The sequence below is a fragment of the Anabrus simplex genome, chromosome 10 (genome assembly GCF_040414725.1).
Source record: "Anabrus simplex isolate iqAnaSimp1 chromosome 10, ASM4041472v1, whole genome shotgun sequence".
In the NCBI taxonomy this organism is placed as follows: domain Eukaryota; kingdom Metazoa; phylum Arthropoda; class Insecta; order Orthoptera; family Tettigoniidae; genus Anabrus; species Anabrus simplex.
Window position 1 is genome coordinate 23,232,461 of NC_090274.1, and position 27,124 is coordinate 23,259,584.

The 27,124-nt window shown below is 38.6% G+C and overlaps 1 protein-coding gene across 2 annotated transcripts in view; it reads right to left on the bottom strand.

Moving 5' to 3' along the window:
• LOC136882305 (ubiquitin-protein ligase E3B) overlaps positions 1-27,124 on the bottom strand; it is a 106,546-nt gene that overhangs the window by 19,110 nt on the left and 60,312 nt on the right. For both annotated transcript variants that reach the window (XM_067154880.2, XM_067154879.2), the window contains 3 exons: positions 16,324-16,487; positions 5,746-6,008; positions 4,667-4,796 (listed from right to left, as the gene is read on the bottom strand). In XM_067154880.2, the coding sequence (XP_067010981.1) occupies positions 4,667-4,796; positions 5,746-6,008; positions 16,324-16,487 (557 nt within the window). The remainder of the gene's footprint in view (positions 1-4,666; positions 4,797-5,745; positions 6,009-16,323; positions 16,488-27,124) is intronic.

Genomic DNA, 27,124 nt, shown 5'->3' on the forward strand with positions numbered 1-27,124 from the left:
GTCTTCCTTTATTGTTATCTGGGTCTCAAATGGTTTCTCAAAGATATACTTTGGAATCATATGATCAGCTGGCATGTGTAAAACTTCCCCTATTACCGTATTTACGCGAATAATCGCCGCCACCAAATAATCCCCGCACCCTAACTTTAGGAAAGCTGATTTTGAAAAAAAAAATGCTAACACTGACGCAAATAAAACCCGCACCCCAATTTCATGCCTCATTTTTTTTAAAAAATATGCGGGTATTATTCGCGTAAATACGGTATTACTCTGTTAATTTTACAGTGTCCAAGATTGGGCCTTTGAGCCTTCACAAGCATCCATTTTGCTCCAATCGATATAAGCTCATTCTGGCCTGTCCCTCTATAAAGTTACTTAATGGAGGGAGATCTAGTACAGTATTCAAGGCTTCTGTTGGCGTAGTTTTCATTGCCCAATTTATGGCTATACATGCCATTCTCTGAAGGCTATTTAGTTTGCTACTGACTTTTCCTTGACTTACTTTCATCCACCAAATGACTGCTGCATAGATCATCAGTGGTCTAATGATCATTGTGTATATCCACATTACCAATGCCGGCTTTAAACCCTATGTTGTCCCGACTGCCCTTTTGTATGCATACAATAGGTTCTTAGCTCGGGTTATGTTTCTTTCTATGTGTGGATTCCAGGTTAACTTTTTGTCTAATATTACACCTAAGTGTAACCCTTCTTCATCCATATAGATTTCTCGCCCAAAGAGCTTCAGTGTTTTCGTCCCCTCTAATTTCTTCCTTCTTGTGAAAAGGACCAGTGTTATCTTGCTCGGGTTGACTGTGAGTTGTTCTTCCCGACACCAGTTCTCCACAAGGTTAAATGATCTTTGCATGAGGTTCTGGATGACACTCATCACCTTGCCTCTTACCACAATGACTAAATCATCTGCATATCCGTGTGTGTAAAATCCCCGTTCGTTGAGCATGGCTATGATTTTGTTCTCCACAAGATTCCACAGAAGAGGACAAAGGACTCCTCCCTGCGCACAACCTCGGGTGGCTCTAACCGTTAGCGTCTCTTCGAACAGAGTTGCCTTTATTTTCCTCTCGTCTAACATGGATCTAATCCATTTTACAACAGTCTTGCTCACCCTACTCTCTTCAGCAACTTTAATCATTGAGTTGTAGGTTGTATTACTGAAGGCCCCTTCTATGTCGAGAAGTGGTGCCAGAGCAATTTCTTTGTATTCTAGGCTTTCCTCTAGTTTGCACACTAAATGATGGAGTGCTGTCTCAGTGGATCTGCCAGGTCTGTATGCAAACTGATTTTCATGTAAGGTTGAGTACAGTTGCACCGTTTTCTGGATTTGTTCATGCAGTTTCTTCTCCATTGCTTTTAGCATGAAGGAGTTTAAGCATAAAGGTCTATAGGCTTTGGCTTGGGCATAGTTTGCCCTTCCAGGCTTCGGTATAAATACTGCTTTAGCCTTAGACCATGAATTCGGCACGTATCCCAGAGCTAGGCCTGCTCTAAAAAAGGTCTGTCAGGGCCTGGATGATTAACTCCCATCCTTCCTGCAGGAGTATTGGGAGTACCTGCAGTAGCTTTGCGACAAAGAACATGGTTTTGTGCAATTGTTGCACAGGTGTTAGCATTTATGTTGGTGCTATTCATAGTCTTCTTAAGCATGTCTTTATAATGTTTCAAAAGAGAACCTTGAGGCCTTCTGCCATGACCAATCTCACCATAGAGGAATTGTTTAGGCAGTCTGCTATCATTTATAAGCTGGATGTGACCAACCCATCTAAGCCGATAAGTGATGATGAAGGCTTCTATGCTGTTCATATGCGCCTTGCCAAGAACTGCCACACTGCTTATGTAGTCATCCCATTTGATTTTCATGATGGATCTAAGTTTCTGCTGATGGAAGCTTTCCAGTTTCTTTATGTCACGACAGTAAAGTGTCCAGGTTTCACATCCATACAGCAATGTTATTACGACTACAGCTCGGTACACCATTAGTTTGGTATCGATTTTGAGATCCTTATTCAAGAAATGGGTGATTGGAATGCGATTGTTGGTGAACGATCAGGTGGTAAGACCATCGGTAAATTTGGATTGGGAGGCAGAAATTAGAGAGGAGAAAGGCTGATTGAATTCTGTAATGAAAATTGCATGGTGGTTGGAAACACGTTGTTTGACAACCGCAAAAAGAGGGTATACTTGGATATCTTGATAAGATGTCGAAAAATATCAAATTGATTATATAATGGTACAGAAACTGTCTAAAGAATGCTAAATGTTGCCCAGGAGCAGACATTATTCTGACCATATATTAGTTGTAGCAGAGGTAGTAATTAAATTGAAAATAACATGGAAAGGAAAAAAGAGAGAAGAAATTAATATTGAGAAACTGAAAGATAAAGGTAAGTGCAAAGAGCTAGAGGATGAGTATCAGGACAATAATACACTAGAAAATGAAACAGAAAATGTAGAAAGGAGATAGGAAACTTTTAAAAATGGGATAAAAGAATCAGCTAAGAAAATGCTTGGAGTCAAGGAGAGGAAAAGGACAAAGAAGGAATGGATAACATCAGAAATGATAAGCAAAATGGAGGAATGCAGGAAATGGAAAACAGTAAATACAGACGAAGGAAAGCATAACTACAGAAAGCTAAATAATGAATTAAGAAGAGAAACAGAAAAAGCAAAGAGGAAATGGTTGCCAGAAATGTGTGATGAGATAGAGCAACTGGAGAAAGAAGGGAAACATGACTTGATGTACAAAGAAGCAACAAATATAGTATACAAAGAAAAGAGAAGGAACATCAGCAATAAGGAAATAGAGGCTACAGATGGCACAATGATATGTGAACCCCAAGAAATAATGAAAAGATGGGAAGAATACATAGAAAGGCTATATAATCGGGACAACTGACCAAGTGAAGAAGAACTTGAATTAGAGGAGAAAGATATGGTTAAAGGGGATGCTAAAGGGGAAACCATACTGAGTGAGAGATCGAAGCATCACTGAACAAGATGAAAAATAAAAAGGCAATGGCAATAGATGAAATTCCTTTTGAGTTGTTAACAGTGTTAAGTAATGAAGGAAGGAAGAAAGGAGTTGACTGGATTATGTAATCAGATTTACATGACAGGAAAATGGCCAAATGACTTTAGTGAAATCATCTTAATCCCTATGGAAAAGAAAAAGAACAGCAAAAAATGTGAAGAACATAGGACATTGAGTCTAATTTCACATGCAGCCAAAGTCTTACTGCGGACGCTCAACAGAAGGATATATGGAAAGCTGATTGTAGGTGAAGATCAATTTGGTTTCAGGTGAGGAGTTGGAACAAAAGATGCCATTGGGTTACTGAGGGTGATAGGCTGTGTCAGATGGGACAAATTGATGACAATCCTGAAGAAACATGGAGTTATTTGGAGGGATAGAAGGCTAATAAAGAATTTGTATTTAAGCCAGAGAGCAAGAGTGAGAATAGGAGATGAGATGAGTTGAAGAAATTGAATTGGAAAGAGGTGTAAAACAGGGCTGCTCTTTATCACCAACACTGTTTAACATCTATCTCGAAGAAATAATCAATGAAAGTTTTAATGGATAAAGTGGAGTTTGTGTATAAGATTCGCAAATGATATGGTTGTGATAGGAGAAAGAGAACATGAAATGATACAAATGTTAGATGAACTCAACATGAAAGGAGAAGAATATGGAATGAGAATTAAGAAGAAGAAGACCAAAGTATGATAACTGGAGGAAGAGGTAGTAAGTTGTCGTATTAGTATAGGGGGAGAAGAAATAGAGCAAGTCAGTAACTCTAGGTATTTGGGAAGTATGATCAGAGAGGATATGTATTCCACGACAGAAATTAAGAAAAGAGTTGCCATGGCGAAAGAAGGCTTTAAGAGAAAATCGAAATTACTTTGTGGGCCACTAAACAAAGATCTAAGGAAAAGACATGCTAAGTGTTATATCTGGAGCATAGCGCTGTATGGCGCGGAGACTTGGACACTGCGAAAGGAAAATGAAAGAGGATTGGAGGCACTAGAGATGTGGGTATGGAGGAGAACAGAACATGTGAAATGGGAAGACCAGGTAAGAGATGAGGAGGTATTACAGAGTTGGAGAAGAACGAAGTATGTTGCAAATCATTAGAAGGAGAAAAACAAACTGGATCAGACATTGTTTGAGGAGGGACTGTTTACTGAAAGAAGGAATAGAAAGAATAGTGAAAGGCAAATGGTGAAGAGGAAGGAAAAGATATCAAATGTTGGACAATATCAAAGAAATATTCGGACATGAAAAACTTGGTGCAGGACAGGCAAAAGTGGAAGAGGTTCATCCCATGACAAGACCTGCCATAAGGCAGAATACCTGTATGATGGTAATTCAAGAAAGCTCTGCGGAAGAGGCGGCCGTAAACTGTATGGGTAGAGTGTATTTTTTCCACATCCTTTTCTGAGTTGCACCATGTAGTTAGAATACTACCAAGGCAGATGAATTGGTTTACCTGTTCAAGAGGTGTTCCTGCTATGGTAACATTTAGTTTTCAGGGACAGTACCACCTGGTGCCGGCTGTGCAAAAACTTTAGTCTTATGGGTGTTGATGGTCAGACCGATAATACATCACTCTTCCCCAAGTACAAGACCCCTTCATCAGTACTCAATTACCTCTGGCGTGGAGAAGAGTGACAGCCACTCTGGGTTGATGATGGATCGGAAGCCTCGAATGAAGGCTGCAGTCTGGTCTTTGATCTGGGTATGCATGCGGAAGTGGGCCATCAGGTGGATGTAGTTGATCCTGTAACACAATATTTTCAGGCTTTAGACTTTACATTATTGCAAGACAACGAACAAAAAAATGGAAAATTTATGAGAATCTCACTAATGAAAATGATCACACAAGCGACAAATTAAAGACAGCAACACATAATAGGATAAATACAGTGACAGGTCAGCACTAGAATGAGGAGCGACAGAGGAGACAAGGACAACATGCCAACACAAAAGGGTACAGACAATTCCCACATCTTCATACACCACCATTTTGTTGTTGTCTTCTGGTGCTCTGAGCCGCTTGAGCTTATGCGTGGTTCGCGTGTATAAAGAATTAGCACCGGTGCAGCCGCAACAGAGCAGGAGGATCATCCCGGGGTGGTGCTTCGGCCAAACGGTTGTCCACATATCCCTGAGATGTGTAGTACTTCATTTTCCCCTACTACATAGGCATATCAATAAGTCTCAGCAATTTTGCTCTAATTATCTTCAGGTTGGCTCTATGGCACTGTGTGCTCACCAGCCACTAGATGGCACCGTTGTCTACGTCTATGGTAGGTTTCAGTGTTATCAGATCAGTACAGCTTGCGCTGTTGTGAAGTAAAGATGGCCAGGCCACTCTCTCTTTGCACCACGGAAAAACAGCGTTCCGTGATCCGTTTATTGTGGTCTGAGGGTGCACCAGGAGCGGAAATTCATAGAAGACTTTCAGCACCATACCATAATGTATTGAATAAGGAGGATACTGCTCAATAAGAAATCATTGTTATAGTATTTAAAGATTATTAGTCTAGCTGTCAATACAGAAACATGAAATTTATATTTTGTGGTAACTGGAATGCAATGGTTTTGGATTTTTCAATTTTTTGACCACTCATATGTTGCAGTACTCTCTGATTCAAGTAAAGACCAGACAGACAGAAGAAGAAGAAGAAATAGCCTAAAACATGCCTAGAAGAGTGAGTACCACTTACCTGTTTTCGTTCGTAACAGGAATAGCCTTTCCCCCTGGCACCAGTTCGTGGGTCACGAACTTCCCTAAGCAGTCTTCATCTACAGAGAAGGTGAGATCCAAGTCCTGAACATCTCCCTGATGATGTTTGATGAATGTGAGACTGCGGTACAGCTCACGGTCCAGAGACGGAAGCTCGTCCATGGAGCTGTAGAGTACCTGGTGTTGTTGGCCAAGAACTTGACTCAGGAAGAATGATGCAAAAGGCACATCCACCACAATCCCCTGACAACAAAAAAAAGTACAAATAGAGTGTTGGCTTTCAGTATTTGGGCATCTCCTAGGCAACACCATACAGTTAAGTCATCCTTCCTTCGCAAAATCCATCTCCTAGTTAAACACATCACTATGAGAGGATCTCAAAATAAAGGCCCTGAAAGAAATTATAGTATCTGGCAGAAGAAAGAAAATCCAGCTTAGTGGACATATGAGATCCCAGAATTGTGTAACTATTCTCAGCTGTTTTGGAGATGGCAATGTCCAAGTTAAATTGTGAAAGAAAGGGTATAAGGATCAATGGCAGAAGGCTTAACAACTTGCAATTTGCTGATGACATTGCATTACTGGCAAACGACAATGACGAACTCCAGACATTAGTTACTGATCTTGCCATGGAATGTGAGTCAGTCAGCTTGAAGATGAACCTTTCCAAAACAAAAGTCATGTCCAACAAATGGGTCACAGCAGGAATTGTGAACATCAACAACATGCCGTTAGAGAAGGTCAATGAATATATCTATCTGGGCCAGTTGATGAATATGAAAGGTGATAGAAGATCAGAAATTTTTCGACGCATAAGCTAGGATGGCAGGCGTATGGAAGAAACTCAACTGACTTCAAATCAAATATGCCAGTAAATCTGAATAAAATAGTTTATGATCAGTGCATTCTACCTATGCTGACTTATGGCTGTGAGACCTGGACAGTAAACAAATTTACGAAAGGGAAACTTAGGACAGCGCAGAGAAGCATGGAAAGGTCAATAATGGGTTTTACAAGGAAAGATAAGAAGAGAGCAGATGACATCAGATCAACCACATAAGTTAATGACATTCTTGACAGAAGAGCCACCTTATTTTATTTTTATTTTTTTTTGCTTTACATCGCACCGACACAGATAAGTCTTATGGTGACGATGGGACAGGGAAGGGCTAGGAGTGGTAAGGAAGCGGCCGAGGCCTTAATTAAGGTACAGCCCCAGCATTTGCCTGGTGTGAAAATGGGAAACCACAGAAAACCATTTTCAGGGCTGCCGACAGTGGGGTTCGAACCTACTATCTCCCGAATACTGGATACTGGCCGCACTTGAGCGACTGCAGCTATCGAGCTCGGTAGCCACCTTAAAATGGCATGGGCTGGACATATTGCTCGAAGGGAAGATGACAGATGGACGAAGCTAGTGTTAGAATGGAGTCCAAGAGATCATTAAAGGCCTAGATGAAGACCGCCAGACAGATGGGACAAGGACATCAATAGAATAGCTGGTCCTACCTGGCAGAGAACTGCTCAAGACCGTTCTACCTGGAGAGTTCTGCTAAAGACCTACCTGAGTTCACGACTTAAAGAAGCCACATCATGTAAAGATAGAATTGGCTGATGATGACTGTACACTGTATATCATGGTTGTACCTTAACCCCTTAACATCGACCTCCATACATCGTACAGACCTCCCTTTCTTCATATGCTGCCGACCTCCATGCATGGTATAGGCCTAACTTCATTTTTTCTAATTTGTTAAGTTTTAAGGGGGGACCTACACCATTGAACATAGAAAAATGGGGTGTACTAAATATTTTTTTCGCAGTGATGGAAATGAATACGAAAAGGAAACTTAGTATGACAAACACATTATTCCTTAATAAAATGCCTACATATTTAGAAATCATATAAACCTATGCCATTATATATATATTACATAATTTATGCCCCCATTGGAGCACTTTAATCAGTCATATACATTAGAGTCTAATAGTATTAAATAGAGTAAGCTTTTCAGCTTCTTCCCACATGAATATTTTTCTATGATTCCTTTTTTTTTAAATTATGATTAGTAATGTTATAGCTACAACATGCACTACAATTAATGAAGTCTATCAAGTATAATTTTTTCATGAAGTTATTTTCAAGTAGTCAAATTTTCATTAATTAAGTAATTATTATTAACAATTTTGGTATGTTATGGTATAATAACTCTGACAACAACATTTTCTGGGCAATATACATACATGACACCATAGTAATTATGAATGAGTGCATAACAGACGCTACTACCACTCTCAGTAATAACATTGATCCGCATATAAAATTCACACTTGAATCCAAAATCGGACAAAAGATTAATTTTTTAGACTTAACTATTATCAGGCACACAAGCTCAATCAGTTATTACAATCCGCCAAGATTCTTCCCACCCTCAAATTCACAAACAAGCAGCGTACAACAGCATGGTGTACCGAGTCTTCAATGTTCCAATGTCAAAAAGAGACCTCAAATACGAGTTGAATACTATAAGTAAGATTGCTAAATCTAATGGATACCACAGTTTCTTTATTGAAAGAATAATCAATAAATATAAATATCGCCCCTTAACCATTTTGAAAAAAAAAAATGAAACAAGTCCTCTTTTTCTACCTTTACATTCAATAAACAAATTTACAAGTCACCAACATCTTTAAAAAGCATGATGTAAAAGTAGTTTTCAAAACAAGAGAAATGCAGAAGTCTTACATAATGCCACATCCATAAACAATAATAATAATAATAATAATAATGTTATTTGCTTTACGTCCCACTAACTACTCTTTTACGGTTTTCGCAGACGCCGAGGTGCCGGAATTTTGTCCCGCGGGAGTTCTTTTATGTGCCAGTAAATCTACCAACACGAGGCTGACATATTTGAGCACCTTCAAATACCACTGGACTGAGCCAGGATCGAACCTGCCAAGTTGGGGTCAGAAGGCCAGCGCCTCAACCGTCTGAGCCACTCAGCCTGGCCATCCATAAACAAGTTCAATAGTTTTTCAAAATCAGGGGTGTACAGGATTAAATGCAACAGTTGTAATTTTTCTTACGTTGGATGGACTGGAAGGAGCTTTAATATATGATACTCAGAACACGTTAATGCCCTGAAATACAATAGATTTTTGGCTGTGGGACAGCATATGCACGACTATAATCACAAATTCACAGACATAAAACAAGATATGGAAATTCTCAAAGTCATGAACAGAGACTTAAGATATAAGATTTACAGAAAACCTACTCAAACAGTTATTACAATCCGTCAAGATTCTTCCCACCCTCAAATTCACAAACGAGCAGCATACAACAGCATGGTGTACCGAGCCTTCAATGGTCCAATGTCAAAGAGAGACCTCAAATACGAGTTGAACACTATAAGTAAGATTGCTAAATCTAATGGATACCAGTTTCTTTTTTGAAAGAATAATCAATAAATATAAATATCGCCCCTTAATCACTTTGAAAAAAGATAAATGAAACAACTCCTCTTTCTCTACCTTTACATTCAATAAACAAATTAACATTACAGAAAGCTGCTTCATATATCTAGATCAAATTTTTAACCCAAATTATAATCTTAATGACATTTCTGAAAAGCCAAATATCCTGTTTGATCTTCTAATTCCCATTTTTAGAAACAGCAAACCAAAAAGACATAATTCAATTCTTCATTCTATTCACAGCAACTTCCCTTAGCAACTATCTGTTTTCCCACATCCTTCGGCCCCGCCTTAAACCCCTTCCCTTTCCATCCCTTCCTTTCCCTGCTCTCTCCTTGCCCCACACTTTCCCTTTCCATGTCCCCTTTGGATCTCACAATCCAATCGTTAACTCCTCCCTGTCAGTAGGCCACGCACCACATGCCATAACAAAAGGTAAGTCTTATATAACTTATGCCATTTGATTAGCACTCTCTATCCTTGTTTTGTTTTTGTTTTATTGCTTTATCTCGTACCAACACAGACAGGTCTTATGGTGATGATGGGATAGGAAAGACCTAGGAATTGGAAGGAAGCAGCCGTGGCCTTAATTAAGGTACAGCCCCAGCATTTTCATGGTATGAAAATGGGAAACCATGGAAAACCATCTTCAGGGCTGCCGATAGTGGGATTTGAACCCACCCCGGATGCAAGTTCACAGTCGTGCGCCCCTAACCGCACGGCCAACTCGTCTGGTTCTCTCTCCTTTTAGTCCATTAATTTTGACTATCATTTATTTAGGTTAACTTCACGGACACAGCAATGAATTCTGAATTTCTACCAGCTGCATTCTATGAACCGCCAGATATTAATCATATCTTCGTATGCCATTTTTGACAATCTCCATCAACATTTCCAAGATATTTTAACAAGAAGCACTAACACTTCAACATGATGCAACGCATCTAAGGACCAATGTTACTGGACATTATAAATTTTCCAGCTAACTCATTCCTGGTTGCCAGCTGGAAAATTTATAATGTCCAATAACAGACCAACTACATTGGTATTATAAATTTACTCATTCGGGACAAATATTTCAAGTTCCCTATGGGAATCAACATCTATATCATCTGATGGCCAGGCAGGCATCAGTTTTTGGAAATGAGACGAAGTGCATTGGCACTGCTGGTGGCTCAAAGTAACCTACACAGTGGCCTCCACAGTATGCACTAGCCATGCGTATTAACAACTGATGAGCCCAACTTACCGTAGCACACTGAGGTGAAATGCTGGCAACCAGAAATGAGTTAGCTGGAAAATTTATAATGTCCAATAATGGACCAACTACATTGGTATTATAAATTTACCCACTCACCACAAATATTTCAGGTTCCCAATAGGAACCAACATGTGTAGCATCCAAGGACTTCAGAGCCTTATTTTAATTTTATATTTTACATGTTGTGCCCAGATCCTTTTAATACCTTTTAATGTCACTTGTGTTTGTACATTTGTTTTGGTCATTAGATGTATTTGTACAGTTTCATATTATCACTGACGATGGCCAGCCAAGGCCGAAACTAGTTCCAAGTTTAAAAAATGTTATGTAAACATTGTATAAAATATAGTATTGAAAAGGTGGACCATTAAACATAAGTTTAATTATTATTGTGATCACAATTCAATATGGATCAAAAACTATGAAGTTTATATCCTACAAGAAATAATAATAATTATTATTGTGCCGGGCGGTACACCTCTACGCGACGCAAGTTCAAATCTTGTGCCAATTGAAAATTCTCTACTGGAGAAACCTGGAACTTTAACAACTGAACTAACTCTACTGGTTATCAGAAGATGTCACTGTGTGTTTTTGATTTGCTTTTGTTTTTCATTGATCAAGAAGTGTGGACATTCTCTAACAGATGTCTCTACCAAAAACTATGATAACGAACTCTGGTGTAAAGGAATGAACCTTCTTGGAGAAATGTTGTATTCATAAGTTTTGTCTTTACTGAATTTTGTTCTGTGGTTTGTAGGTTGGCAATATTAATCCTTTCCTTCAACCTGTTTTGGATTTAGCCAATCAGTAATTTCTGTAATTAATTTTCCTCTAATCATAGCTTTCTTCTTCGAATTTCCATGTGTAACTCTTAGTCAACCAATAAAAATTGAGTGGGTGTGTCTACTCATTCCTGAAAGGTCTCGAATTTTTCACGATTTTTTTGTCTCCGGGCCACTTCAGTAACATCTAGCTTAGTGTGTGAATATGTAACAGGGGGCGGGAAGCGCCTTGTTCTTCAGGCAGCCGTTCTTCAACAAGGTAATGGCCTCTTAACATCTTTATTTCTTGCTAGCTCAGCAGTTTAACTCCCGGGGAAGGTTCGAAACCTTTAATATGTAAACTATTAAACATGTAAACCCTTTTCCTGGTAAACTTCAGTTTTCTTGAACTTTAATTCGGGGATAGAGAGTGCTTTACCCTCTCGAGCTCCCCTTCATTTGAAATTGAGGTGACTACGTTTTCGTAACCATTTCTTCTCTTCCTTAATGTATTAAAGTTTTCTCATACGAGTCACCTCCCTAGCTTGGGATTAGCCCCTGTGTATCGGCCTAGAGCCACTTAGGTTTTAAAATGTAGATTTAGGAGTGCAAATTCACGCCTCCATCCTTTTGTTTTGGGCCATTTAAATTAACCTAGTTTTTGCATACTAAGGCCCAGTAGATTGGGTACGAGATACCCCTGTTTCTTTATTATGCCTTGATGGCAGTTTGTGTAAAAGTCTGTTATTGCCTTTATAGGCTTGAAAGATCAAGAGCGGGTCAGCTCTTTATGGTGTTGTGGTAAAAGTGCCTTAGTGAGGCTTGAGATGTAAAGTTGGGAGCTAATGCTCTATGTAATTAAGGGTTTTCTGACCTTTGGTAATTTGTGGTTATGAGCTGAGAGCTCAGACTTTGGGGCTCGTAACCCAGAATTTGTAAAATTACATTGTACCTGATATTCTTGTTATTTCACCTTGTGAAAATTGCTAAACTTTGTTGTCTGTTGAAAATATAACCTTTATTGAAATTTTAATTCATCGTTCAGACTAGTAGTTAATAATAATAATAATAATAATAATAATAATAATAATAATAATAATAATAATAATAATAATAATAATAATCATCATCATCATCATCATCATCATCATCATCATCATCATCATCATCGGCTGATACTCATTTCCAAGAATACGTTGTTCTCCTGCAATTCTTCTTAAAGTCTGTTGGCTCTGTGGAGATGTCGCTGATGACTGATCAAGACAATCTTAACATGAAACATGCAGCCACACAAGTCACATCTAAAGGTGAGAGGAGGATTTGATGTACTTTCTGCAATAATAATATTAATAATAATAACAACAACAACATTGATTTTTCAGGTGAAAATCCAACACTGGATCCACCGGGTAGTGATCCTCACCACAAATTAGAAAAATTGAGAAAATACTGGTAGATGAAGCAATTCCAAATGGTCATAACGTCATAACCCTAGCTGAAGAGCTCAGAGTTGCTTGGAAACAGAACTCAGTCCACATCATCCTCAAGGTTATGTTGGCCACAGGGGTGATACTGAAAAGGCTTGCAGAAAAATACGTCAGCTTCATCGTTCAATATACATGCTCCACTGTCCGCTGAACAAAGAACACAGAGAACAAGTTGCTGACGCAGACATTGTCACACCGGAACTTCTTTGATTATGATGAGAAGAAAGATGAAGATAACACCCCTTCAGCCACCACTGGTTATTTAAGAGAGCTGGTATACCAAAATTTTGCCCTGTAAAGTGCTCCATTAACATCGCAGCCAATGTACAAATAAGGATTGGTCAAATTTATGCTCTTGAATACTAAAAAATTTTGCCAGCATTTAATTTTGATACTACAAAGAATGCAATCAACTATTAAGAGATATGAATTTCATAGTGTTCCGTATTGAAGCGAATTCACTATTACTGTAAGTTGAAAGAATATATAAGATGGCTCAACCTTTCAATACTATTAAAATAAGAAATGTAAGTTTTACATTCCTACTTAGAAAAGGGGTGTTTTTAAGGTTTCTTTAAGCAGATGTTGGATTTTATTGGTTGAGTCTTTTTTAACTATAGAAAAGGAAGGATTGTCATTAACTTTCTTTTTAAGATTTAAAATATTATGTTTATTATCATTAATTAAATGTTCATTATTAAGATTGGGGGCAGTGTTTTCGTTATTATTGAAGATATTATTTTCGAGTTTTCTTTTTATATCAAGTCTGATTTCATCTTGTTGTTCAGTCAGCATTTTATTAATGGCTATTTCAGATTCAATTACCAAATTTGTGGCTATGTGGAGAGGATTGAGGTTGGGCCAGTTGTGTTTGAGGCTTTAGAAAGAATTGAATTTTCGTAGTCGTTTAAAATTATTTTAGATAAATTGACTATAGTAAGATGGAATTGTTCTGTGTTTATTGAATGTATTTTATTTTTTTTGATTTGATTTTTATGTGGAAGAGAATTGTTCATCAGGCTGTTAAGCTATTCTCAAGGGTTTGTTGTTTTATTGATAATTCATAAAATCATTTATTATCTACTTGAGTTTGGAAGACTGGACCTGAGGGCTGGTTCGAGGTCCACTCAGCCTAGAATTGAGGAGCTATCTGACGGTGAGATAGCGGCCCCGGTCTAGAAAGCCAAGAGTAACGGCCGAGAGGATTCGTCGTGCTGACCACACGGCACCTCGTAATCTGCAGGCCTTCGGGCTGAGCAGCAGTCGCTTGGTAGGCCAAGGCCTTCAAGGGCTGTAGTGCCATGGGGTTTCGTTTGGTTTGGTTGTTTGAGTTTGGAAGAGCTTCCATTGTGCGCTAGGGAGAAGATTAGCTATCTCTAGGTGCGTTTCATATAATCTGTTGTTTAAAAATGACTTTTTCTTATATAATAATAAACAGATTTCATTTTTTAGCCAAATCTTGTTAGCTATTTTGTGGGTTTTTAGCGTGTGAGGAGAAGAATGTGATTTTCTAACACAACCTTGAAGAAATTTAGGAGTAAGGTTAAAGGAAATAAATTGTTGTAGGAACCCGATGTCCTTTCCTAACTTAGCAATCTTAATCTTTAAGCCCATATAATGGAAGGCTTTTCGTTTTGCTTGGTTAGCATAATCATTAAGAGATAAGAATTTCATAGTGTTCCGTATGGAAGCGAGTTCACTATTAAGTTGACAGAAGATATATGATGGTTCAACCTTTCAATACTATTAAAATATGAAATGTAAGTTTTACATTCATACTTAGAAAAGAGGTGTTTTTTAAGGTTTCTTTAAGCAGACATTGGATTTTACTGATTGGGTCTTTTTTAATTATAGAAAAGGAAGGGTTGTCATTAATTTTCTTTTTAAGATTTAAAATATTTTTATTATCATTAATTAAATGTTTTTTTATTAAGATTGGGGCAGTGTTTTTGTTATTACTGAGGAAATTTTTTCGAGTTTTCTTTTTATATCATGTCTGATTTCATCTTGTTGTTCAGTCGGCATTCTATTAATGGCTATTTCAGATTCAATTACTAAATTTGTGGCTATGTTAAGAGAATTGAAATTGGGCCAGTTGTGTTTGAGGCCTTTAGAAAGAATTGAATTTTCGTCGTGGTTTAAAGTTATTTTAGATGAATTGACTATAGGGGGATGGAATTGTTCTGTGTTAACTGAAGGTATTTTATTGTTTTTGATTTGATTTTCAACTTAATAGTGAACTCACTTCAATATGGAACACTATGAAATACTGTACTTACGTCTTAATGATTATGCTAACCAAGCAAAACGAAAAGTCTTCCATTATATGGGCTTAAAGATTAAGGTGGTTAAGTTAGGAAAGGACATCGACTTCCTAAAGCAATGCATTTCCTTTACCCTTACCCCTAAATTTTGTTCAAGGCTGTGTTAGAAAAACACATTCTTCTCATCACATGCTAAAAACCCAAAATATAACTAACAAGATTTGGCTAAAAATGTAATCCGTTTCTTATATAAGAAAAAGTCATTTGTAAACAACAGATTATATGAAACACACTTAGAAATAGCTAATCTTCTCTCCCTAGCGCACAATTTCTTTTGCTAGTGTCTTTACATCGCACTGACACAGATAGGTTTTATGGCAACGATGGGATAGGAAAGGCCAGCAGTTGGAAGGAAGTGGCCATAGCCTTAATTAAGGTACAGCCCCAGCATTTGCCTGGAGTGAAAATGGGAAACCACGGAAAACCATCTTCAGGGCTGCCGACAGTGAGATTCGAACCCATTATCTCCCGGATGCGAGCTCACAGCCGTGCGTCCCTAACCCCACAGCTAACTTGCCCGGTCCTAGTGAACAATGGAACCTCTTCCAAACTCAAGTAGATAATAAATGATTTTATGAATTATCAATAAAACAACAAACCCTTGAGAATAAGTTTAACAACCTGATGAAAAATTCTCCTCCACATAAAAATCAAATCAAAAACAATAAAATACCTTCAGTAGACACAGAACAATTCCATCCTCCTATATTCAATTTATCTAAAATAACTTTAAACAACGACGAAAATTCAATTCTTTCTATAGGCCTCAAACACAACTGGCCCAACCTCAATCCTCTCAACATAGCCACAAATTCAGTAAATGAATCTGAAATAGCTATTAATAAAATGCTGACTGAACAACAAGATGAAATCAGAGATGATATAAAAAGAAAACTCGAAAAAAAATCTTCAATAATACCAAAAACACTGCTCCAATCTTAATAATAAACATTTAATTAATGATAATAAACATATTTTAAATCTTAAAAAGAAAATGACAATCCTTCCTTTTTATAATTAAAAAAGACCCAACGAATAAAATCCAACGTCTGTTTAAAGAAACCTTAAAAAACACCTCTTTTTTAAGTAGGAATGTAAAACTTACATTTCTTATTTTAATAGTATTGAAAGGTTGAGCCATCATATATCTTCTTTCAACTTAATAGTGCAATCAACTATGCTAAGTACTTATCAGATGGAAAGAAAAGAAACCAGAACAATCATGATATTATATCTACCCACCTCATAGACAGCCTTCCCCAGCATTCGGCCAACAAACTCAAACAGCTGTAGATGATTGTCCTGCATGTAGGAGGTCGGAGATGGGTAGAGTCGTTCCTCGCTCGTCACTCGGAACAGGTTCAAAGACGGATCAAACACTCTCTTGATAGTTTCCTCCAGGAACTCTGTAACATCATACATCATCATCAGTCTCCAGGTCATGTGTGTATGATTTTATGACTATCATGTGAAAATAGCAGGGCATAGTTTTATGAAAATATTTCACAATTGTATTACCTTATTTCCTTTTTACAAGTTTCTTTACGTCACACCGATACAGACATGTTTTTTGGCGATGGTAGGATAGGAAAGGGCTAGGAGTGGGAAGGAAGTGGCCATGGGCTTAATTAAGGTACAGCCCCAGCATTTGCCCAGTGTGAAAACGAGAAGCCATGGAAATTATCTTCAGGGCTACCGACAGTGCAATTCAAACCCTCTGTCTCCCAAATACAAGCTCACAGCAATGTTACCTTAGAAGATTGGCTAATTTACATTACAATCTGCAACAAGGAGGATAGAGGCTACAGGGGGTGGAAGTTTTGGTGATATTTAAAGACAGTCACTGAGCCAACCCAAACAGAGATTTTCACTAACTGAAATTTTTATTGTGAAGTCCATCACCGATGAGCTTTGCTAACAAAAACCAACAATGGGGACACTGGTAGAGCTAATACTCGTGATTATCTTTGTGAAGTCCATAAGAGTATGGTCATTTGTCCCTTTAAATGAGAAATATACTGAAAATGACTATCGACTATTAAGTCATTGTGGAGGTCAACACTGACCCAACCTGATCAACACAGGCACAGGGCTGGAGGAAAGAGAACATCCTGGCTATACTTGTATACTCCATGAAGAAATGTAAAGGATTTTTCAAAACATCACTCCATTTCCAGAAGCTTGACAAATAGAACAACATCTATCTTCACAACTTTTAAGTATTTCCTCCAGCCAACCAATACTGTATTAAATACTGTTGGAGCCACACTTACAACTAAATTCGACCAACTTTGAATCTATGTACATTTTTAACACAGATTTCTATTGCATTTGTTGATTGTATTTTATCTCAGATTTTTTATGTATCACTGTTTTTTGTTATATGTTTTTCTTCATTATGTTATTTTAGCTGATGATGACCTCTAGGCTAGGTCGAAACATGTCCTATGTAACTTTTTAGACAGACCCTTTATCAAATGGCAAACATATATTGAATAGGTGGACTTTATACAATTAAATTCTTTTAGAATTTCATCTTAGATATTTAAAGTTAATTCAGAACCGGAATGAAGTTCATTACTTGTAATATTAAGCCAGTATTAACCCTTTGCAAGTGGTGGCAATTCATGGCCATAGGCGGTGAAAAAATTGAAAAAGAAAAAGTACAGTACATGCAAAATTTTGGAATATTTACTGAGACAATGAAAATATATCCAAATTAAGCACATACCTTGTTTAAGATTAGAAACCCAACTATGAAGTGGTCTGAAGACAAAATAAATATCATCTCATCATTTTTTCACTGGAAGAATGGCACAAGGGACACTCCATGATATGATCTGACAATGGTTAATTTTAAGTACATATTAGTCCCATTTCCTGAAACGGAGTCAGGGATGAGGTAAATAATTAATTTCCTATGGCTATTTCTAGCTGAGTGCAGCCCTTGTAAGGCAGACCCTCCGATGAGGGTGAACGGCATCTGCCATGAGTAGGTAACTGCATGTTATCGTGGTGGAGGATAGTGTTATGTGTGATGTGTGGTGTGTGAGTTGCAGGGATGTTGGAGACAGCACAAACACCCAGCCCCCGAACCAATGGAATTAACCAATGAAGGTTAAAATCCCCAACCTGCCCGGGAATCACCAAAGGCCAGCACGCTAACCATTTAGCCGTGGAGCCGGAGGGATGAGGTGAGATGAATTTAATTGCGTGTCTATATGGCCAGATGTTCTTCCCGATGTCAATCTCAGTTGAGGAAATAATTAAGATGAAATGTATGATGGTGAATTAAATTAGGTAAGTAGCTGGAAAGAAACGGCTCTGGCCTGCGAATAGGAGCTGTCCCGGCATTTGCCTGGAAGTGAAAATGAGAAATCAAGCAAAATCATTCTCAGGAAAGCTGACAGCGGGGATTGAACTCGCGTGTCTCCTGAATGCAGAGCTATAGCGCGGCTACTCCGCTCGGTGTACATTAGTGCACTATTATGAAATATATGTACAGAAAGTTCCTTTCAATGGCGTTTTGGTTTCATTTTGTGTCTCTGTTCGTACAAAAGTGGAAAAATTAGTCAGTGAATAGCCACAGAAGTTGAACTCATGCTCCTCACAAATAACATAAATATTTTATAGGGTGTGTCGATTGGTGCATGCATTTCAGTGAGCTCGGCAGGCTGATATGTAATAGCAACGGCTGGCTCAGTGAGGAAAGCAATGGGAAACTACCTCACTCTTCATGTCCCTAGTACACCTCTTCAGTGACGCCTAGGCTATTTATGACAGCTGTTGGCGGAGCTGCAGAGGATCAAACCAGCCTTCGGGCTGAATACCCAACATACATACATCATACGGCAACATTGGCCCTAGATCAATATTACAAACGGGAATAACAGTCGTAGTTCTGGGACTGTTATTACTTACGTCAGATCCATTCTGTCCCTCCCAGTGTCACTTGAGTGGTTGTTGCCCTAAGATGAGCTGGAGAAAGAATTTTCCACTTCAGAGTCACACACAATAAAATCCGATAATTCTTTGTCTGTATCATCCAATATTGACACTACATCGGTATCGCTAACATGTTTTAGTGACACCATTCACTGGAAAACTGCGAAAACATGTAATAAGTACACGCAGCACAAAAAAACCTGCGTCACGCAACGTATTATGAAACTCTTACTAACAGGAGAAAAAATAATGCAAGATACGGAGGGGATTTTCATCACCAGTAGAGTTGAAGCACGGCCGACTTGATGCGTCGCTCTAGCTAGCTCCTTACCGGCCTTGACAATCGGGTCCACGCACTGTAATCGTAGTAGTTACACAACTCGACACGTGGCGCTGGCGGCCGACCTATTTGCGGTAGAAATGCATACTTCTTTATGGAAAATATACTGACTTTGATTGTCGATTTATCGTAATTTAGAGTTATAGGGAATGTTACATAGGTTAATACTGTTAAACTGATTAATCTTAAAGGTTACTTTCGTTGATATTTGCCAAAATGATGTCGTGAAATGAAACTGCGGGGAGATGACTTAGTCCAGCTGACGTTCTGATATTGACTCTGATTGCCGATGTATCTTCATTTAGGGAATAAAATAGTATGTTACATTGACTAATATTGTTAAAATGATTAATCCTAAAGGCTACTTTCATTGATATTTGCCAAAATACCGTCGTGAAATGAAACTGCGGAGGATGGAGTGGTTCAACTGACGTTCCTTAATTGTGAGGAATAATAGTAATCGTTTTTATGATCATGGCATTTAGATACATAGCAGAACTTATCACAATGCTTTTGTCTTCAGATGTTAATATTGACATTAAGAGTCATTGTTCAATTAGAGTTTTAAAATTCTTAAAGCACTGCTTTCAGGAAGGGGGCTGGACAAAACATTAGAGTCTTACTTTTCCATATTCGTTGTATGCAGAACATAAATATTTTTACTCAAACATGTGTAAATGTTAATTTCAATATATATATACAGTTTCTGATTACATTTCATTCATACCTTTCACTAGAATATTAAATACCGGGCAAGCTGGCCATGCTAAATTCAGAAAATAAGTTTTACTTGAAATGCAGTAGGGTGGAACAAGTTGGCCGCGCGGCGTGGAGCTGTGAGCTTGCATCCGGGAGACAGTGGGTTCGAACCCCACTGTCGGCAGCTCTGGAGATGGTTTTACGTGATTTCCCATTTTCACATCAGACTGTACCTCAATTAAGGCCACGGCCGATTCCTTCCCACTGCTAGCCCTTTCCTATTCCACCAGCGTCATAAGACCTATCTGTGTCGGTGCGACGTAAAACAAATAGCGAAAGAAGAAGAATTTTAAATAAAAATTCAGTGAGAAAAGTATTTCGAGTAAATAAAATGTAAACTGTTCTCTGCTCGATGATGATGATGACGATGCTTGTTGTCTAAAGGGGCCTAACATCTAGGTCATCGGCCCCATTGCTCAGGTAACAACACTTCATACGCTGGCCTTACCGTCATAGCAGTAGTGATTCTTACTTGTCAATGTTTAAATGTTAAAGTTCAGATTATCTTGAACAAAAATGTGTTGTGTTGCTGTCATATGGCAAATACGACACCGCCTAAAGGACTATTCTATGATAGAAAATTCATGGGTAAAAATACCTGATTAGCGTGATTAGCGGCCACTCACGGAGGCCCGGGTTCGATTCCTGGCCCTGCCACGAAATTTCAAAAGTGGTACGAAGGCTGGAACGAGGTCCACTCAGCCTTGGGAGGTGAACTGTGTAGAGGGGGTATCGATTCGCACCTCAGATATCCTCGAAGTGGTTTTCCATAGTTTCCCACTTCTCCTCCAAGCAAATGCCGGGATGGTAACTAACTTAAGGCCACGGCTGCTTCCTTCCCTCGTCCTTGGATGTGCCTTCCAATCTTCCCATCCCCGACACATGTCCCCTGTTCATCATAGAAGTTGCGGCCGCCTGGGCGAGGTACTGGTCATCCTTCCCACCCCCGACCCGCAGTCTCACGCTCCAGGATACTACCCTTGAGGTGGTAGAGGTGGGATCCCTCACTGAGTCCGAGAGAAAAGCCAACGCTGGATGGGTAAACAGAGTAAGAAAAGAGAAAGAAAGAACGAAGGTAAATACCCGACATAAAAACGGAAAACTAAGACGAGAGTGTTACCTGCTTTTAGCCACTCCGTAGTTTTGTCCTGGTCTACAGAGAATTCGTCAAATGATAGTGTACCTTTGCTTTTTTTTCCTGTTCGGAATTTAAAAAAGGCACACAGCAATATATATTCGAATATTTCCTAACACAGTTATTGAAAAGCAAATCAACACACCATTAAAAATCGAATTAGCACATAAATTAATATCCTTGTTCAGGACGAAGTTACAGCGAGAAATCACTTTGTTCTTGTTTCCATAAACGTTCTGCTCGAAGTACGAAAAGGTGCACAAGAATGTCACAAATTCCAAGATTTGTAAACACAATTTAAAAAATATAATCACCACACTACACAATAAAAATAAACTCACTAGCGCATAACTCATTATCAAGCCAACAAGCACCTCATTGCGAACACATTGCCAACATTTACGACAGCAAAACCAAAAAATAAAACTGGAAATGCGGCAATTTGCGGTATACAGTTTCCTGTCAGTGGGTAGTAGGCCAGCGCTCCAGCGGCATTATGGTGAAACTTTCCAATTACAGCTTTATGCTGGGCTTCACAAGCGATTGTCAAGGCCGGTATAAGGAGCGCAGCGAGGTATCCAGTCGGCCGTGGTTGAAGAAACAACTTCTGCCATCTATGAGCATATTTGTGCACCTCCTTGGCAAGTACAGCCACAAAATTTGAACGGAACATATATATACATATATATGAATCCACCTAGAGAAAAAAAGAAATGTAGAGCATATGTGTATATACACATGTTTCTGCCCGTGAAGAATTATTGACCATTATGTTTTCTTATATATATATATATATATATATACACACATATGATACAAATAAAGAACTGGAATCAATGATAAAGCTTTTCGCAGATGATATTATACTGCACTGTACAGACTAATAAATAAATTACAAGATTGTGAGCACCTACAAAAAGACCTCGACAATGTTGTGAGATGGACAGCAGGCAAGTGATTAATGATAAACAGGATGAAAAGTCAGGCTGTAAGTTTCAAAAAGAGGGAGAGTCCTTTCAGGTTTAATTACTGTCATATGTTATGAATTACATTATGGTCCATATTGACAACTGATCACTATCAAAGGGTAGAGAAGGGTCCACCTATTCAATACCATTAGCTTGTACAGTGTCTTGTATAACTGGGACTAGTTTCGACCCCACATCTTCAGCCACGATCCAACTGGAAAACATATGCTCACATACAACCAAAAATAAAGAAAACAATCATGTCTCAATTCAAAATTGAAACCAAATGACACATCAAAACGGCTGCGGTTGGTGTTGAACTATGTCGCTGCTCCTAGGAGCACCAACCACAGCCGTTTTGCTGTGTCATTTGGTTTCAATTCTGGATGTGTTGTCAGACATCATCAATGTTTTAAATTTGGATTTTAAATTGAGACATACCAGATCATTTTTTTTTTTTTTTATTATTATCGGTTGTATGTGAGCATACGTTTTCCAACTAGATCATGGCTGAAGATGACCCAATGTATGTGGGGTCCAAACTAGTCCCAGTTATATAGGACACTATACAAACTAATGGTATTTAATTGCTGTGTTGATGGGTTGATAGAACATCATGGGAATCACTATAAGTACCTAGGTGTTACTAGAAGGAAAGATCTATATTGGGGTAATCATATGACTGGGACTGTAAACAAAGGTTACAGATCTCTTCAGATAATTATGAGAGTATTTAGGGATTGTAATAAGGATGTAGCAGGCAGGAACCCTCTTTGGAGGCAACCCTACCCAGGAAGTGGCACCCCTGTCTATGTGAGTTCCAGAACATACTGATCCGGTGTGTAACATCTGGTAAGGGTCCCAGTTCAGGGTTATGAGTGAAAACCTCAACAGCATCTACGGTGGAAAAGGTGGACATTGGTACGGTGGAGATGGTGGAAGAGGCAGGGATAAATACAAGTACAAGCTAAAGAGGCCAATGGCTTTGGGCAGATGAGGCTCTTTAGGAGGGCTCATGATCCCTTAGTGGACGTAATACCTACCACTAAAGTCTATCTAGCTATGCCTGCACTCCATGTTAGGGGCGTCTGCAAAAGGCGCCTGTTTCCCCATGTTCGAGGTGGCCTGAAGGAATCCTGGCAGTAGGTATCTTTGGGTGTGGCGAGTCCATTGTACTTATAGCCTATAAAACGACTGAGAGTAAAGGCCTCAGAAATGGTTAGGCCGTCCCCCAAAAGCGACGCAAAGTTCCTGGGGGGGAGTGTGAAAAGTGGGCAAGCAGAGTCAAAGATTGCAACCATGATTGCAACCAATGACCCTTAATGGAAAGACAGAAGAACCAGTAGAATATGTGGAAAAGAAGGACATTGCATTCTTGGGATTGAGCAAAATCAAGTGGAGAGGAAAAGGACAGAAGATATTGAGGAAGGGGTTTCAGCTGTTTTGGAGTGGAGGTGCAAACTGCAATAATCCCCGCACCGAATAATCCCCGGACTCTAACTTTAGGAAGGCTGATTTTGAAAAAAAATGCCAACATTGATACATTGCCTCAAATTTTTTTAAAAAAATATGTGGGTATTATTCGCGTAAATACGGTATTGTGAGGAAAGACCTGGTACAGTACGTAGAGAAAGTCCAGGTAAATGACAGCATCATGAAAATCAGACTTGGTTTGGAGAGTGGAGTGCACGATTTTATTCACATAAATGCACCTTAGACAGGTATGTCAAAGACAGTCTAGAGGAGTTCTTGGAGTAACTGGAGAGGTGCAACGAAGATAAAGAAGTGGTGATAATGGGAGACATGAAAGCCCACATACGAACAGACAGGCAAGGTAAGGTAAAGAAGAAATAATTCGTCCTTTCAGTTACGGAAATAAAAATGCAGCAGGAGATTACAGTGAGAAGAATGGATTAATAGTGGGCAATACATGGTTCAGAAAGTAGAACAGCCAAAAAATAACTAGATATGGATGGGGACAAAGGACAACAAAAACAATGATTGATCTGATTTTAGTTAAGAGAGAGAAATGCAGACAACTGGAAGATTTTGAAGAGGCCATAAAATTGTAGCAGCTAAATTAAAGACTTAGTAAAATAGCAAAATTATATGAGAAAAGAGAAAGAAAAATAAAGGTATGGAAATTAAAGTAAAAGGAAGCACAAGAAGGTTCCAAGAAAAACAGGAGGGGGGAAAAAAAAATCCCAAAGGACAGGTTGGCAGTGTTGAAGAGAAATGGGCCAAGTTCCAACGAGGAATGGTGAAATGTGCAGAAGATGCATATGGTAGAGTATCAGGGAAAAAGAAGGAAAAGGAGACACCCTGGTGGAAAAACAAAGTAAGAGATGCAGTGAAAGAAAAACAAAAAGCATGGAGGAAGAGGCAGAAATACGGAGAGTAGTCGAAGTATGATGAAACAAAGAGAGCATGTCAGTAGATTGTACAGGAAAATAAACAGAAGTGCTGGGAAAACTTCACAGAAACCTTTCAAGAGGATGTTAAAGGAAATATGAAAGTGTTGTATGGATTGGTTGAAAGCAAAGTAATCAGGAGAGAAGATACAAAGTTTGTAAGGAGAAGACAAATTTTGACACAAAGAGAGGATATTCTCCAATGATGCTCAATTACTTAATATCAAATTCAAAGAACTTGAAGGAAAAGAGGAAAATGAAGAAGAAATGGTGGACGAAAACCAATATGAAGATATAACAATGTTTGAAATAGTAGGAGCTATAAAGATGATGAAAAGTGGTCAAGCATCAAGTGTGGATGACGTGGCTACAGAGATGATAAAGGCAGCAGGACCAGTAGGGTTACATTGGATATACAGTAAAACACCTCGTTAAGACGTTTCTGCAGGGGACAAGGAAAAAGAATGTGTTAAGCGAGAAAACGTACTACTCAATGCACGAATAAAAATTATCCAACAGCAATATGGAAACACTAGAACATTTTTTTCCGACAGAAAGGGATTTTACATCGTATATCCATGGGTACAGTGAAACTCTATAAGAAGAGAGTATTAAATGAGGTGAAAAAACACAAGAGAACAAATATGAAAACTTATTCTGCTGGGGCTTGTAACAATAGTGCCCTGAAAAGTGTTAAAAACATCAATCATGTGTGTCTGAGGATCCTCACAAACAGTGGATCACCTACTGTTTGAATGTGCTGCATTTGAAAGACTTGAACTCTCATTTAAATGATTGCAACACTGCGGGACTTTGAATTTACGTCATGCTAAGCGGGAAAACGTGTTAATGAGGAACACACTAACGAGGTTTCACTGTATGGATTATTTTCAGTGATATGAAAGAAAAAAAGAAGACTGAACGAAAGGTCTGATAATCCCAGTATTCAAGAAGGGTAAGAAGAAAGAATGTGGCAACTATAGGGGAATCATCCTCATTTCACATGTAGCAAAGTGACAGGATATTAGAGGGAAGATTGACGAAGAAAGCAGAAAACGAAATGGAAGAAGAGCAATATATATTTAGAAGAGATAGATCAACTCTTAATTTTTTGTTTTTGCATTAACCCATTGAGTACTGCCGTCTATTTACGTTCCCGAAGTTTGCTCCTGAACAGTACCGCCGTCTGTTCACGTTTGATGTTGAATGTTTGAAATTATTTCCTGACATCGTACTGGCGGGTTTTTAGAACAAAGTTGGGGGATGTTTGACATGTCCAATGAACTTTATTCCGTGTTTTATCACAACATCTCGTATGTTCTGTGACAAAGTTCTGTCGCAGCATCCGTAGTACGTAACCTAACTTCTTACGTGATTGTGCTACAAATTACAACACCCGGGAACTCTTTTCTATTGTTTCCTGCGAGTGCATTGCATGAATATTCCTTGACAACACACATTATTTGTCTCTTCCCTCATCTCTGGTTTCCGTAAAAACAAACACCCTATGATAGTAAACAAATACACGTGGTAATGGCAGGATCGAATTGAGGATGCGAGCTTGCTCTGGAAGATATAAGTAATATTTTGAATAACGAGGAGTCTGACGATTAAATTTATATTTATGATAGTGATAGTGATTGTATTCTGTCCGATGAGAGGGAAATTGGTCATTCCTCGAAAGACGACAACACGGAAATTGAGGACGAAGTGCAGCGCTCCGCTGTCGCAAAGAAGGCTAACCTGTCAGCTGCTCAAAACGAACAAAGAAAGTGGAGTTCTGTAGGCAGGTTTCTTGCTACGTTTTCTGCTCATTTTGATCCATCAAATTCAGGCGTTATTGATAATCTTCATTTGAATGATAATGACAATAATTCAAGACATGAAGTGTCGATTTTAAAAGAAGTTATTGATCGTAATATTATGAACCTGATAGTGTCAGAAATGAACAAGTAGGCCTACTACTAATTTGTTACGGAAAATGCGGACGTAACGGAAAAGTCTAAGTTACATAAGTGGCAAGGCATAACCTTAGAGACACTCTATCTTTTCCTGGCAACTGTTTTGTTGATGGGCCATGTGAAGAAAAAAAATGAAAAACTATTGGTCAACAAATAAATTGTTCACAACTCCGATGTTCGGTAAAGTAACCTCTCTCGACAATTTCTCCATCCTTCTAAGGCTGCTTCACTTTCCTGACAACAATCTACAACCCCAGATGAGAGACTTTACAAAATTAGACCTATAATAAACTATTTCAGGGAGAAATTCCGATCTACATTCTATCTCTTCCAAAATACCTGTACGGTATTGATGACAGCCTAATTGCTTTGAAAGGTCGCCTAAAATGGAAACAGTACATTCCATAAAAGCGACACAGGTTTGGTATAAAATTATTTATATTTTGAGACTGTGAAACTGGGTTTATCCTTGATTTTACTGCGTACACTGGAAAGGATATGGACATTGAACACAATGAAAAACT